Genomic DNA, 16,189 nt, shown 5'->3' with positions numbered 1-16,189 from the left:
CTACAGAATTTATATGAACACTAATTTGTTCAGTACATTAAATGAGAAAACACAACAAAAACAAAAGAGAAAGATTAATTACTAAGTTTTTGTTATAAGTTTGCTAAATTCTTCACGTACAAAAGATTAAAACTGAAACATTTACCTTGTGGAGTTATGTGTGAATTATTTGCTTGAGTAGCAAGATGATTTTCTAGTTCTTCAATTTGTTGCCTGTATTGCTGCAGCTGTACTTCAAACTGTTCGACCAAGATTCTGAAGTAGCTAGATGAGTAATTCAATGAAATTGTATAATTAAATATTACTAATTAGTCTGAATTTTTTTACCTGACCTCTATTAGCTGCCAATTTTCATTCAATTAATTGCATAGTTAGGTTGTATAACATTCTTGATGTCACTCTACAAGTGGAACATGAGTGAACATAATTTTTCATGTTGAAGACAGACAATTTAAGTGAAGAAAGAAAACACCAATTCTACAAAGCACTCCATATAAATGTTACAAGAAGCAGGGAAAAAAATGCATTATGAAGTTCATAGAATCTTTAAACAGTTGGGTTGCACTAGATGACCTTGAAAAGTCCCTTCCAAATCCCCTGCCAAAAGCAGGGACATCCTGACCTTGAATGTTTATAGGGATGGGGCATCTGACATGTCACTAGGCAACTTCTTCCACCTTCACCACACTCACAGAAAAAGTTCTTGCCTGTATCTAGCTTGACTCTGCTCTCTTCACTTTAAAAATCATTGCCCCCATCATAATAGGCCCTACTATAAAAAAATCTGTCCCTGCCTTTTGTACAAGCCCCTGTTAAGTACTGAAAGGCTGCAATAAGTTCACCTCATTTTTTCTCTTCTCCAGGTTGTATTATTGACAATTTTTTATGAATAACAGCAACTTACTCTGCTGGGGCTGTATTTTCATGCTGAAGACCAGGAGGTGTTTTCTGTGTTCGCAGAGCTATTTCTGCATTCTTTAGCTCCTAGATAAACGGTGAAAATTAATAAAATATAAGGTTCTGTACTACATGCTCAAAAATAAAAATGCTAGGACTCTTCATTTACATAAAATATTTTCTTCAAATATTTAACACTGTGATAGGATTTGATCAGAATTTCTTCACAGAATTGACTTGCAGAAAGTTGGACAATTGCAAATATCAAGAGACGCAGGGGGACAGAACAAAAGATAACACATACTAAAAGCACATTAAGTGCTCAGAAGAAAACACTGCACTAAACTGTCAGAGACAATTTTTCTACTGTACTTCAGAAATATAATTATTGAGGGGTAGAGGGGAAAAAAACAAGTCAAGTACAAGGAAGTAACATACCTAAAAGAGAAAAAATAGGAAAAAAAATATTTTGACTTCTTAAGAAACTACTTTATAAAAAGGCCTCTCTATAAAAATCATCATGTTATACATGATAATTACAGCGTATACTTCTGCTTAATACTTGCTAATAACTTTACCATTAAGAATTTCTCAGTGCCTGGCTCTTTGATTACACTGAACTGCATCGTGTGCAGAAATATGAGAATATCATTAACAAGTTTTTTTGTTTTCACACAAAAATGTTGGCAAGGTGTAACTAAAGAGAAAAAGAAAAAAAAAACCATCAAATTTTTGACTTGAGAATAAATTACCACTTATTTATATAGCAATCAGCCTTGACATGCTAGATGAAATAAAAAGTGGTACAGAACTTGAAAAATATCTGCATCAAACTGTCTGCACAGTTCAGACAGATTGGTAGACAGAGATATGACTCAAGTCACATCTAAACGAACACTAGTGCTAATCAAGAAATTTTGGTCCCTGAAACATTATGGGGTAATTTACTATTTTTTTTTTCCTCCAAAGCCATCAGAAGAACACATCTTTTTATTTTTGCTGCTCCAGAGTCCATCATGTTGTTACAAATGAGTCTTCACTAACAGCTGAATATATTACTGAAATTGAACTAAAGTGAACACACATTCCCTTCTATTGCCTTTGCTACGTAGGAATGCTTTTCTGAAAAGAAGTAATTTTACTGCTGTTGTACTTATCTGAAAATACTGACACCACAAATTTCAGTTTCTCCCAGTAACGTCAAAGAGATCAGAAGTGATTCAATTTTTCATTCTGTTTACAGTTGTCTGGTTGGGACCCATGTTCATTTGACTGATACAGAAGGCTAGCTATCCTATACGAAATAATCAATATATAAACTCTACATAACAAAGGTTATATTCAATTATACCTGTGCAGTTTCAACTTTCAGCTTGTCAATATTAAGAATGTTTCTCTGTAATCCACTGGCAACTACAGAAAGAAGCTGTTTCAAAGCTTTAATGTCTTCTTGTACTTTAAGCATTGCTTTAGAGGACATTCTGCTAATTTCTTCCTGAACTTGCTTTTGTTCTTTCACAAATTTCCTGGGGAAGGTAAAAAAAATGGGGGTGGGGAGGAAAGAAACATAATATAATGAACCTGAAGTACCAAAGTGTTTACTATTTGGTCACATTATTTAAATAGCTATTAAATTTATTTTTCCAAAACCAAGTACCAAACAGTAAAATTATTGTGTGGCATAGTACTATCTTAACTCCTAGCATGTTAATACTGTAAATAACCAAACCAAATTCAAAACAACCCCCCTCCCCCAAACTCCTCAACTTTGAATAGCAAGTGCTTAAAAATGTTATGACCCCTGAAAAACTAAGATATATAAAATATTTTATCAATATAGGAATGTGTAAGCATCTATGTAAAAGCAATTACCACTTTAAACTCACAAATAAAATGCATGCAGCCCAATCTACAAACCATTTCCTTCCTGCTCAAGGGAAGACTTTTATAATTCTCTATTCCACAGAAGATCCACGATGCACATGCAGTACAGACATAAGGTTCAATATTCACTATGCATGTGCAACAGGTATAATACTCCAAGAGAGAGATGGGTAAGAGCATATTGTTAGGCAGACCCATTTGCATAAATGCATATAAAAGTGAGACTGAAAAAAACCATACTAAGACTTCAGCTACTAGAACTATCCATCCATTCTGTTCCCAAAGCAGTCCAGCTGAGAGGCCTTGAGCTAATAACTTATCCTTCACACAGCCTGCAGGAATATGTTCTTGTCACAGAGCATCAACAGTATACAATTATACTTTAGCTAAATAACTATCGTAAATAAAAACCACTACTCACTGTAGATTTTCTACATCTTGACATATTACTGGAGGTAGATTTTCATCCTTCAGTGCTTTGCTATCTCTGTGAGAAACAATAAATGTTTAGGTGGTCCTTCAAAACTGCCAAACATTTTTGCATGACTAGTAAGTATCACTAAAACATTCAGGTGAGCGATTACACAGTTTTGCACCCATTTCATGAATGTTGCAACTAGGAGTGATTTGGATTAATGGACACAGATCCTATACCAGGGTTCAAGCCTGTGGTGTAAGCACCATACACGTTTGCAGAAACCACTTTTCAGACCAGACAACCAGTCTATAGCAGATGTCAGATAACTGTAGGTATTGCATTTGAAGGAAGAATTGCAGTGCTTAAAATCATGACTAAACATTACTAAATTACCTGTATTGCAAATGTTGGTTATGCAGATCTTTTTTCAATATCGAATCAGAAGAAAAGATAAAATATTTGTTTAGCTGTTCTCTATTAAAACATGGAATGCAAAGAAAATCTTGACACTTACTCTGGTCTTGTTCCAGTTTTGTCACCTAGAAAATAAAAACTGTAGGTCATGAATAGAGCTTTGAAGAGCAAACAAAATAATCTTAATGAGATTTTAAGGAAGAACTAATGACTGCAATCTGCTTGATTTCTCATGGTAAGTGGAACAGACTAGGCTAGCCCTAACAGAAAGTGGATTTTAATTACAACCCCTTCAGAGATAACTATCTTTTCAGGAACAATGGTTCAACATTTGAGCTGCTAACCTCTTGGCACTGATGGTAACAATCTCTTGTGTCACTACATCAGTCACTACAAATGCATGAACAACTGTAGTTGCATAAGAAATCTGTTTCTGCTTATGCAACCTCAGCTCACTTCTACCTGTACCCACAAAACATTCAAGTGTTTAATTCAGCAATGGAAGTCTTTTCTCAGATACAAAAGCAATGAACATCTGCCCACTGAGCTTCCTCAAAGAATTCTGCTATCGTATTAGGTCGAGAAATGAGTGAGATTTTACAGAACTGAAAATGTTTCTGCTTACCTGCCACCTACACATCTGTGGCTCAAGATGTCAAATGCCTCTGAGTGACAGAACAAAGCTGAAAACAGCATCATGCATAACACGGGGCACACCTATTCCTAGTATGGCTGTGGCAGTAATTGCATTCCATCCACAGCAGTCTGCTAGAAGGAGCACACACTCAACCCAAGGAAAATGCTTCATCTTCAGGTGAATTGAATTAACATCCTGTCAGTGCCACAAAGCAGAAAGCAGCTACACAGCTTATGCTAATACCACAGACATCTGAAGCTGCACAAGTCAGTGCTCCTGCCAACAGAAGCTACTACTTTTAGAAGCAACATCTATTTAAACTCTGGCAGACTCTGTCACCCAGTACTTCAGACAGACTGCACTCACTACCATTCCCTACGCCCTGCTAACATTTTTCCTGGTAACAGGGAAAAACTACACAAAAATTAGAGGCAAAAAGCATGAGGGACAAACACCAGAATTTAGGACTTCTTTGTCTTCTGATAATCTAAAAAATAGGCAGAAAGCTACGCACTTGGCTTTTGTGCTCCAGCCAGTTATTTTTGTTGAAGTTGTTGCTGTACTTACAAGATACAAATTTGACATCAGATTTTACTACTTTCTAGGCAAGTGAATGCTTCAGATTCTATATGTTTTTAACATTCTCTTAGCAATACAAGAAGAAAATGTGTATCAGAACAGGTTTTTATTCCCTGTAGCCATATTTTAAAGAAATACTAGATGATCAGAAGCAAAAACTTTTATAACCAGTTCCAGAAAAGAGAATACAGGCTAGTCCCTAACCATCCTGGGATTCCTAGGGCACTCTACTTTCATAGCCATATCACCCGCCTTCATTTTCTTCATGAGGAAAAGGGAAATATAAACCTCAAAACCATGGAGCCACAATTTTCAAACCTTAATGCAGCTCCTCATATAGCAGTAAAAACAACTGAACTGACAAAACTAAGTAGCAGCACACAGGTAGGAATATTTATCAGGGGTGCTTAAGCCAGCACTAGCCATTAAGGGAAACACTTCTGAATTAAAACCTCAAAAAGCAGTCTCCTGTGACATTTCCCACTGCTTAGCTAAGGGACTTCTGCTCATCCTGACAGCAAGTTCAACTCACCTAGTTCCACTGTACAACATACAAGGGAAATCAGGTTACTCATTTAAATTTCCACCCTAAGAGGTGAACAAAATAATACTACTATCAAAGTCGATTTTGCTTCTGTGGATCTCTGGTCCTTATTTTATGATACTTGTATGTTATGAAAGTGTTGTGATATCCTAATATTATAGTACTAGAAATCTCCCAGGCGTCAGATTATTTTAATTACCCCAAGCTTCAGTAATAAATAAAAAAACAAACAAACAAACAAAAAAAAACCATCATGCAGAGCACTCCAGTTTTGACAGTCAATGTCCTCTTTTTCACAAGTAAGAACTCTCTCTCCACAGATAATGCTACTTTTTAAAGCTGGTTTCATAGAGCTTACATATTTCCTTCTCTTTTAGCTATTGGCATACCAAATTCAAAACTTAAGTCCTGAATGAAATCAAGTGATTAAATCAACAGATTGCCCAGTAGAAGCAAGGCAAATTAACATGCACCCATATGTCAACGCTCAATATTCCCTTAAGTACTTTAAAGCTACCACAGAAGTAAAGTTTTTGTAATTGATTTGAACAACCTGACAGAAGATAGCATACAGAACTACACAGCACCAGAAGCAGTTTTGAAGAGCAAGACCTAGAATTAGGACACTCCAGTTGTGCAGGCGTTCAAAAGAAAAGTTTAAGATCTGTTACAGCTGGATAATAGCTGTTTCAAACCACTGCTCTTCATACTTGCAACACACACTACTTAAACATAGCTCTGCTCCACCCTCTAGTGACAATCTGACATAGAGCAGAAACCTCAATGGCATCTCAGCAAGCAGCCCCGAGTCTTCACTCCCAAAAAGCTCAAGGATTTAAATCCTGGTTCTCAAACTTATACTTATTTTTAATTAATTAATTAGTATTCCATTGCATTTACAAACACAACCTTGTTCTTCTGTACAAGCACAATATCCAAGAATGAAATCAACTGAAATGCCTTTGAAAGAGGTAAGAAGTTAAAGCTGTCAACTTCAATTGCACACTCCTAATCCACTAAATAGTCTTTGCAGCAGTGTTCTGATAGTTCTCTCAATTTAAAATAAAAAACTTACTCTTTTTGTCTGAAGAACTACTAAAATCAATGCCACCAAGACCTTCACTGGCAGTCGTTGAAGGAGCTGCAGTTGTCCCCAGAGACAAACCCAAAGCATTCTGCCCAAGTCCTACAAGAAATCCAAACAGCATTTCTGCATTTTGCATTACCAAGACTACAACACAGCACAAATTCTTCCTCTGGAGCCGAAAAAGGAAGCTGTGAAATGACAACACTAGCAGTGAAGTATTTTATTCAGAGCAAAACTCAGCAAAAGTAAGCTTTCTATTTCTCCACAGACAGTTATGTATCATTGCCCTCTCTCCATATATGATCAACTTCCTTGAGCCAATTATGGGAATGAAAGATTTTGTTGTATTTTAATTTTTTAAAAAGTGTTAATAATTATTTTAAGAATAAGAAAGCAGCCAATTATTTCAGTTTCATTTTTATTGTCTACAGATAGCAACACTGTTCTTAATTGTAACACTTAAAAACTCCACTTCCATGGCATTAACACTTTGTATAAACAAAATCTTACATTACACACATTAAATGCAATTATTTTGAGACAGGAGGAAAAAAACTAGAGTAACTTTCACCTGTTGCTGCTGTGCTTGTATTCTGGAAGAGTGAACCTCCTAAGCCTGCTAAGGCTCCTCCTAAGGAAAGGCCTGTGGAAGCAGTTGTAGTAGGAGCAGTTGTGCCACCCAAATTTAATGTAAAGCCAGTAGTTCCTGCAGAGAAAGGAAACCAGCTTCATGCAGACACTGCCTTCAAATACATCCATAGACAATCTGAAATAACTGAAAGGTCTGAACAGCATCTTTATCATAATTAGATTATAAGTGCTTTTATTTCCTGCAGTTTGACACATAGCCATAAGCCTTTTGAATTACCTGTTATTTTGCTTTACAACCTCCTAACTCTAATTAGTCCATATTTACCCACAACTATACAAAAACTCTGGCAGTGACCCAGAACACTACAGGTTCTAGAACCTAGTACAGAATTTATTTTACAGGATAATTGAACAAGTAAGTGATACTGATTTTTATATTAAACATGCTGAAATTTCAACGTTTTATGTCTAACATTAAAATATTTACCCAAGACACATGATACAATAACATTTCCATAGTGGTTTGAGCTGCCTTCTGGAATTAAGCATCCCAACTTTTAGTAATAAAGGGAAGAACTGAGTAGAGAAAGACCACAGGCATAAAGTAACAGTAAACAGAGGGCACAGAGAGCTAAGCTCAAATACAGACTTTTAAAGTTAAGAAAAATAAGTGTCTCAATACCATCATGCATGGTGCAGTTCAGCTAAGTTAAATATGATGGCAGGTGTATGACAATATGAGAAGTAATTTAAAACGTTTAAAAACATCGAAGTTTAAAAACATTATTACCATTGCTACTGAACCATTTCAGGCCATCTGCAATAGGTAGACATTTTCCAAACTTTGCAACTCCACAAGTAGGAAGCTTTCAAATTTCAGTGAGGTTAACAATAAGAAAAATAATTTTACATGACAAATCAGCTCTTGCTACACTTCTAATGACTTGGATTATATGTTGTCTGTATCACTAGGTTCTCTGACCATAATTCCAGTGTGTTAGGGTACCCAAATTTAGAACCCAAAAAGTCCAATGAACCCCTTTTCATGTACCACAAGATTATGTAAATAATAGAAAAACAGATGTAGAACTGTTATATAATCAAGTTTTAATGCTAACAAGCAAACAAAAAATAGCCCCAAACCCCTAAACATTTTCCTACCTGCTGCAGGAGTTGATGTGAGAGCAGATGATAATGACAGGCCACCCGCCGAAGTAGAAGTAACAGGTAAAGCAAATGGCGTAGCTGAACCTGCAGGTTTGTTGAAACCTAAACTAAAGCCTGTGGTAGCTGCTGATGTGGTAGCAGGTGTGCCTAGAAGAAATCCAAAACCAATTATCACTCTTGGAACATTCTGTTTGAGAATGGAAATTTAATTCTGTACCTCTTCTGCATCTCATTAAGCATCATGAGTGTCACAGTCACAGTACAAAAGATCACTTGCATAAAGTAAAATATTCCCACAGACCTTTCAAATGAATGTCAGTGGTTTACATAAATTGCACAGGAATTTTTGCTCCAGAATTCCTAGTGTAGTGATCCAGTGGACTTTGATTCTGGACCAACAATTGTATCTACTACCAATCTTAAAACTGTATTAAAAAACCCCCAGCTTCCACCAAAAAGCATCTAATAGATGTCACAAACATTGGTAAATGGAGCTATAAACAATACTGCTCAAAACACAGACTACAAACTCTCAATTAGACATGCACACCAAAATGAAAGCACATATCCTTTCAATTTGTAAGCAAGAAAAATATGTGTAGATGTTACTCCCTCAAAGTTTGCTTTTAAACATTTCTTAAGCAAAATGAGTAATTTCTACTTCCTACTGTTTTCATGGTAAATACACATTTCACATTCTAGAATTCCCATTCCAATGTAAAGTAGTGCACATTAATACACAAAGCACAACAGCAAACACATACTTTATATTCTTAGTATCCACTGTTTTGGAAGACATAATTTCATCCAGCTATTGAAAAGAATTAATGTACATCTGCATAGCATTGACTTTCATTTATGATTTTGTGTCATACAGTCTCTTCTGGGTTAGCTCCTGCTCCTCCCTTCTGCCCCTTTAATTTGCTTCTTTATTCAACACTGTTTTTCCTATTATTTATCCATAGTATGACTTCCTAAGTTCTTTGACTGCAATGCACCTTGTAGCATCTCCATTCCTAACATTTGTGATACTCAAACTCAGTTACTCCTCAGACCTCAGCTGCTGTCTAAAAAGAAAAAAAAAAAAAATCAAAACCAAGCCAACAACCCACATATTCCTGTATTTCTAAGGGCAACTGCAAAACAGTCACCACAGATTGATCAGAGCAACAAAAGAATATTCTCCAAGTCCGTTCCCAGTTCAACCCCTCTTTATTCTTCTCAAGGAGATAATTGCATTCCAGACATGTTCACTAGACCAAGAAATTCTGTATGAATAATTCTTTGATAATATATCACCCTTCCCTCTGTTGAAGGATAAAACTCATTAGGGGAACATAAATACAAAGTCCAACTTTTGACTGTCACTGTTGTACAAGAATCAAATAATCCTTTAACAAGTAACAGTGACTAGAACTTCAGGGCTCCATTCTGATTTATAGCTTTAACATTTGGGCTGCAAAGCAAATGGCAATTAGCAATGGGGAAAAAGCTCAAATCTCATCACTAGCTCTATACATTACAAGAAAGATCTATCTTGTGAGGTTTTTTTGTCTGTTTAACATTAATATCCAAATTAGGCCCTTACCTAGTGTCAGTCCAGTAGCAATAGTTGTTGCTGTTCCTGCTTTAAGAAAGAGAACAAATAAACAGGTTAAGAGCAGTAACAGAAGGCCATAGAGAAGCTGTGACAGTAAAAAACATGAAACAAAATTCTGAAATAATGCAACATTACCAGACAACTACTATACAAGTTTCTTTCTTCTGTAGTGTATTGAAAAATAAAACATTAACACAGAAAACAGCATTCACTGGTAAACGCCAGCAGCAGAAATTAAGCACAACTGACTTAAAAAAACGTAACTTGTCTTCAGAAGAAGCTGCTAACAGTGAAGCTGCTGTTAACACATCAGCAGTATATTATGTGAAATTTCAAATGAAGTAAGGTAAAAAGATGAAAACTAGCAATTCTATCATGTATTTTTTTTCAGCCACACAGTAGTACATAACGTCAGCATGCAAACCAACAGATTTATAGCCTAATGAAGAGGATTATAGATTCTAAAGTCCTTGTAAATTCCTCTTTCTTGGTTTAGGGTTTCTGCCCCACTGGTAATTTAAAGAGACTATTCTGGAGACATTGTTAGGCCATTTCATATTTTAAAAACCATCTGATTAGGTTAACAAAAGAATCACTGAAATAAAATCACCCCAACGTAGCCAACAACAGTAATACAACTGTTCAATCTATTGCGGATTTTATTTTTAGCAGTTTGGTTCTTAGAACTTTCACAATCTACTCATATAAGCATACAAGAAGAAAAAGACCATTTAATCTAGCAATATTGCAGCAAAGTGAAATTTATTTTTATGTCTGCTTGGTGGCTGAAATAAAACACACCCTGTCAGAAAAGTTTTATTCTTTTGTACTCCATTACTCCTGTAAGAAACTGTGTGTTCACAGACTGAATTAGAGACCTAAGAAAATATTCAATTCCTTCAGGCATATTGCATATCCCCAATCCACAAACTGAGAGATGTTCACTACTGCAGAATTACAAGTATTGCATTAAAAATGCTAACAATCTCACAAAGTTTTTAAATACTTTTAAAATCTAAATATACCTCAACTTTAAGTCAATTTTGAACATCCTGGATGAAGAGTTAAGATTTCTAAAACACATCAGGATTCAAACTAGAGAACAATTTACACATAGCCCAGGAAGATTTCTGGTAATTGCAGTTGTGTTTCTGCTCCACTGGTACCGCTTAATTCCCAATGAACGATCTTCCAAACTACCCAATGAAGGAGTTTTATAAAACTGTGTAAGCAATATTCAGAGCTACAGAACAACTGTAAAGAGTAAACATTTTAGTATGACCCAGTTTTTTTGAGTACACGTAATTTATATCTTCACTGCTGAATCCAAAACTTGCAGTACAATAATTATTTTCTACCTGTACTGGTGCTTCCTAGTGTAAAGCCAGTGGTTGATTTTGATCCAAAAAGTCCACTCCCAAAGCCCAGTGAAGGAGCCGATGTAGTTGCTGTAGCAGTGGAAGAGCCCAGAGTTCCAAAATTAAGTCCTCCTGTTGAGCTATTACAAAATAAGACTATTAGCAGTAATTCCATTACAAAATGAAAACACTCCCCTCTTTATTTCAATTTCTTTACAATACCATCATTCACTTTCCCACAAACATCATTCATCACAAACAACCCAGCTGGGCAACACAGAGTCCAAACTCACTCCCACTGAACAGAAAGAGGGAGCCTATTTCCACTTCTGCTCCCACAGATCTGTAACCCCCATTGCTTCCCTGACAGTAACTCCAGCATTTGTTCAGCCACTGCTGAGCTGACAGATCCTACTGGACCACTTGGAAATTTAAACTTCTCTCTGTTCTATCATCTTATTCGTTCTACTCAATTGTTCTCCCTGTGCTACTGAAACGAGAGAAGCACAAAGATGATAACAAATCTGTATGAAGATCTTTTCAAAGCAGGTTACAAGTCCAGTTAGTCATCTCTGACCAGCAACTTCAACCAGTGTTGCCTTCTTTCATTCTTAAGTGATAAGAAGAGACACAGAACCATTCACGTCAACAGCACAGCTTCACCCTATCTTACTATCAAAAACACACTGAAGTACGAATTAATTTTCTAACCAAAATGCCATTCTTTTGCACAGGTTCCAACCACATGCCTACTGTATTTCTTCAGACTGTCTACCTGTCAGAAAGTTACAGAAAAACAACTTCCAGATCTACTTTTACAGAAGAAGGGGAAGAGAAGGAACAGAGATGATCAGATTGGTCATCACTAGGAAAATGAAGGCTTTAATATTTCTTTTGCCTAACTACACATTTTAGAGATTTCATGCCAAATAGAGAATACAATCAGCACAGAACACAGGAAAGCACAATAATCATGGCTATCTCCAGCCAATTAAATTACTAGCACCCAGATGAGTCTATGGTTTTAAAAATGCAGTTCCTAATTGATGAAAGATCAGATGAATAATTTATCAGATGAATAATTTGCAGTAACTTCCTGGTCCCATTGGTGAGCCTTTTGAGAAACAAAGTTCAGTTTTCATAAACCCATTTTGCTTAAGTACAACAGCAATGCTGAAACAAAATTAAATTTAGACTTCACCAAGGAGTTTTATCGTTCAGATGTTCAGTACTGTCTCATTGCTCCTTTATCTCCTCTCTCTTTTTGTATGAGGGCAGCCTCTAAAATAACAAGTCAAACACAAAAATAAATCCTTACAAAAAAGGAACAATTAAGTCTTGAAGTAGAACTTTTCAAACTATCAATAACACTGATCATGGCAAGCCCAGTTCTGAACAAGTTCTGAACTAGGTGTGAGTTATTTTTTATTCAGGAAGCAGAGTAGCCAAGAAGTTTAGAAGGACAAAGACTCACTGTCCCACAGCATCCAGAGCATTTGAGCTGTCTTTGCTCCCAAAATTTCAACATAACAAACTGTAGCACCAAGACCTAACTACTTGTAAACTTAAACATACAACATGATGCTTCTCTCACTAGTCAAGAGCTTATGCATCTCATCTTTTTTCCAGTAGACAATTCTTCTGTGAAAGATTTTTGTGTTACAGCTTTCCCGTACAAGAAAGCCAAGGTATAGACTGATATCTGGCACTATGGAATGACAGAAAACCCCAAATCAACACAAATAAAATAAAGTGGCCTTTTTTCAAGGTAGAAAGAATCCAAAATATAGGAACAAAGTAATGGCAGCATTCTCACCAGCAGGAGAAAGCATGGGCCAGAAGGACACAGATGGAAGGAAGCAGAGCTCAGGTCACTGAAGTAAGGTCTGAACTCTAATTCTAGAACTAGAATTAAGCACTGCACGTGGCTAAACCATACAATAAAGAGAACAACAACTAAAAAAGAGTGCAAGCACCTGAAAGGCTGCTTGTGCAAAGCAGGAATTAGACAGGTTGGCACATCACAGAGGCTCTCAGCCACCAGACTATAATCTTTGGTCACCACTTGGAACAGACAATCAAGGTCTTTTTCTTCCAACACCTGGCAATACCATCTTAGACCCAGTTCAGAAGAACAGCTTCTTCTTACAGTCTTAAACATGTTCTCAAGAAAATTATCTCACAGGGATGCTCAAAAACCAGTAAGAAGGCCCCTTCCTCTATGATATTCCTTGTTCAACAGCCCTGAAGACTGGTCCTGCTTGTAAAAATAAATAATTAAATAAAAATAGAGAGCACCATACTGCTATTACTTAGCACCTATTAAACTTTTTTAAGAGACAAAAAAGCCAGATAGAACACAAAAACCCCCACCAAACAAGAATATTTACATTCAATAGGCAATTTTTAAAGGTGCAGACCAACAAGACAAGAGTTTCCCTTATTTCAGCATATTTAGAAGAATGGTTTTGAAACAAATATTATTTTAACTTGCTCATCTGAACCACAGGAAACCTACATTAAGAAGTGATGAAGCAAAAGAGCAAAAACTATCAAGTCTACATAAGCTTTACTGTAGAAGCTAAAAAAAAAAACCACCATAAGAAAACTAAAACCTCCAAACAATCTCCCCCACCAAAACCAAGCAGAAATAACACAAGTCATCAATTTGTCACAACATTTACATTATTACAATTAACTCATCTTGTTCCCTCTCCTATGTGCTCCCAAAGAAGCAATATTGCCATTTAATCCAAGAATTAAATCGTGCCCATCAGATCCGGACTTTCTGTTCCCTCCATCTCACAATGCCGTTTCCTGACGTTTCTAAAAGTTACTTCCAAATGTATCGAAGCGAAGCTCCCCTGAGTAACCACCCCGTCCATTTAGTTTACGCTACAGTGCTCAATTCTGATCACGTTTGGCAAAGTCTCTGACACAAAGTCCCACAACAGCCCTAATCTTCAACAAAGGTACAACAGCCAACAGGTCAGAATAAACAGGCTCTGCTAGTTCAATTGAGTGCAAAGAAACAGAAAACGGGGGGAAAAAACCACCAGGAAAGCTGTTATTCTGAGAAACCTAAACCATAAGGCCTGGAGTACAGAGCCTGCTGTATACCACACGCACAAAGTTCTCCTTTTACTCCAAGATACTATATACCAAACACAAGATCGTTTTTGCTGGAAAGGGTTAGATCGAACTTAAATTCTAAAACATATATAGAACATCACTTTTGGACACTAAACATCCAGGCTCTGGCATCAACGTGCTCCACGCCGCGGACACAAACGCGGGCTGACTTTTGTGAGAAACCTGGATACACATCTGATTCACATCCTGCGTTCAGAGCGGCAGGGTGAACCGTAAAGGGAGGCATACACAGCCAAAGCAAAGCACAGTAAGAAGATCAACTCCTCTAATTATTAGCTGCCGAACAGATCGCTCCCTATGTCTCTGCTAAAGGCGCAGGCCGGGAAGGCAAGGCAAAGGAGGCCGGGGAAGATGCGGGGCAGTCATTTCGCCCGCGTACCAAGGGCCGTGCGGCCGGACTGCCGAAGCCTCGGGCCCCTTCGGGAGCGGGCGAAGCGGCGAGACCCGACCCCGGGGCAGTGACTCGCTCACTTCCACACGCACGGGCAGTCCCGGCCCTCCGCACCGCGGGGGCCTTGGCTCAGCCTGGGCCCGAGCTCGGGCCCGCGCGGCAGCCTAAGGCCGGGAGGGGGTGCCGGCAAGGCCGAACCGAGAGAAGCGGGGGCGCCGCGTTACCTCGGCGTGGCGGTTCCAAAGGAAAAACCCCCGACTGCTCCTCCTCCTCCCGCCCCGGCGGCCGCCGTGGAGCCCAGAGTGCCCGCGCCGAAGGAGAAGCCCGCAGACATGGCGGCGGCGGGAGCGGCGGGAACAGGCGGAGAGCGGGGCCGGGAGCCGGCGGCAAGGGCCGGGTGGGTGGGCGAGCAGGTCGGTGTTGGGGTCGCGGTCCCTCAGCCCCGCATGGCGCCCGCCGCCACCTGCGGAGCGAGCGGCGGCACCGAGGGCGCGGACGGACGCCGGCCACGCTCGCCTCCGCGCGCCCGCCGCGGTGCACCACGGGACGGCCCGGCGGCCCTTAAAGCGACAGCAACGCGCGGGAGCTGCGGGGGGAAGAGAGCGGTCGGTCCGCTCTGTGCCCCAGCCCGGCCACTGGAGCTATGGCACAGACTGAAGTACGAGAAGTTCCACCTCAACATCAGAAACGTTGCTGTAGTGACCGAGCACCTACCAGGTCACCCAAAAAAGTGGTGGTGCGGTTTCCATCGCCAGTGATTTTTAAAAGCTGCCTGGACGTGGTATTGGGCAACCGGCTCCGAGGGGCCCTACTTAAGCACGTGGAGGCTACAGAGACGGGAGAAAGAGCCATCTTCCAGGAATATCCCCATGTTCATACTCACAGACTGAAGCAGAGGCCTGGGTAACCACCGAATTTCTCATTTCCCACACCATGACCTACTGTCACTCCGTTCTTAGGGAGGTTAATCCAAGATGCCAGAGATTTGCATCCAAAAAGGAGACAGAGGACTCCTGTAAATTTATTCGAATAAAGGGAGAGGCTGTGGGGCATTTCCCATGGGTCTCTGAAATTGTTGGGGGACACAGTCCCCTTTTTATCCAAAGTTCCCAACTACATCACCCTCTTCCTTTTCCCCACTTGGCTGAGGTACTTAGAAGGTACAGACTTCCCAAAACACTTAACTCTATGCCCCTGTTTAATATGCACCCCTCTTTTGTCATATAAAGAAAGAAAAAGAAACTACTCATGATTCCATTAAGCCTGTTATTTTTTTTTCTAGGTTCAAAAATTTAACACTGCTTTGGCTCAGAAACAGTCTGCATTGGTTGGTGGTAACATTTTCTAGAACTGATGCTTTCTTCTGTTAATTCCCTATCTATAAGTTCCTAGCCCTAGAAATTGCTACAGTCTTCCCTGATTTCTCTTCATTCTTTACTCACTTATATATTATTTCTTTGTCTAGGTAG

At 38.7% G+C, this 16,189-nt stretch overlaps 1 protein-coding gene across 4 annotated transcripts in view; it reads right to left on the bottom strand.

The window, feature by feature from the left end:
• NUP58 (nucleoporin 58) overlaps nucleotides 1-15,054 on the bottom strand; it is a 36,082-nt gene extending 21,028 nt beyond the window's left edge. For 2 of the 4 annotated variants that reach the window (XM_062514676.1, XM_062514678.1), the window contains exons 1-11: nucleotides 14,945-15,054; nucleotides 11,177-11,316; nucleotides 9,807-9,842; nucleotides 8,213-8,365; nucleotides 7,032-7,166; nucleotides 6,449-6,559; nucleotides 3,714-3,738; nucleotides 3,203-3,268; nucleotides 2,249-2,423; nucleotides 905-984; nucleotides 146-264 (exon numbers count right to left, since the gene is read on the bottom strand). In XM_062514676.1, coding sequence (XP_062370660.1) covers nucleotides 146-264; nucleotides 905-984; nucleotides 2,249-2,423; nucleotides 3,203-3,268; nucleotides 3,714-3,738; nucleotides 6,449-6,559; nucleotides 7,032-7,166; nucleotides 8,213-8,365; nucleotides 9,807-9,842; nucleotides 11,177-11,316; nucleotides 14,945-15,054 — 1,150 coding nt within the window. Of the gene's footprint in view, nucleotides 1-145; nucleotides 265-904; nucleotides 985-2,248; nucleotides 2,424-3,202; nucleotides 3,269-3,713; nucleotides 3,739-6,448; nucleotides 6,560-7,031; nucleotides 7,167-8,212; nucleotides 8,366-9,806; nucleotides 9,846-11,176; nucleotides 11,317-14,944 lie in introns of all 4 variants that reach the window. The other 2 variants (XM_062514675.1, XM_062514677.1) reach the window with 2 other exon arrangements.
• Nucleotides 15,055-16,189: the final 1,135 nt, after the last annotated feature.

This window comes from Cinclus cinclus, chromosome 2 (assembly GCF_963662255.1).
Source record: "Cinclus cinclus chromosome 2, bCinCin1.1, whole genome shotgun sequence".
Lineage (NCBI taxonomy): Eukaryota > Metazoa > Chordata > Aves > Passeriformes > Cinclidae > Cinclus > Cinclus cinclus.
Note: the sequence above shows the minus strand (reverse complement) of the source record. Positions and strands in the feature narration are given on the sequence as shown.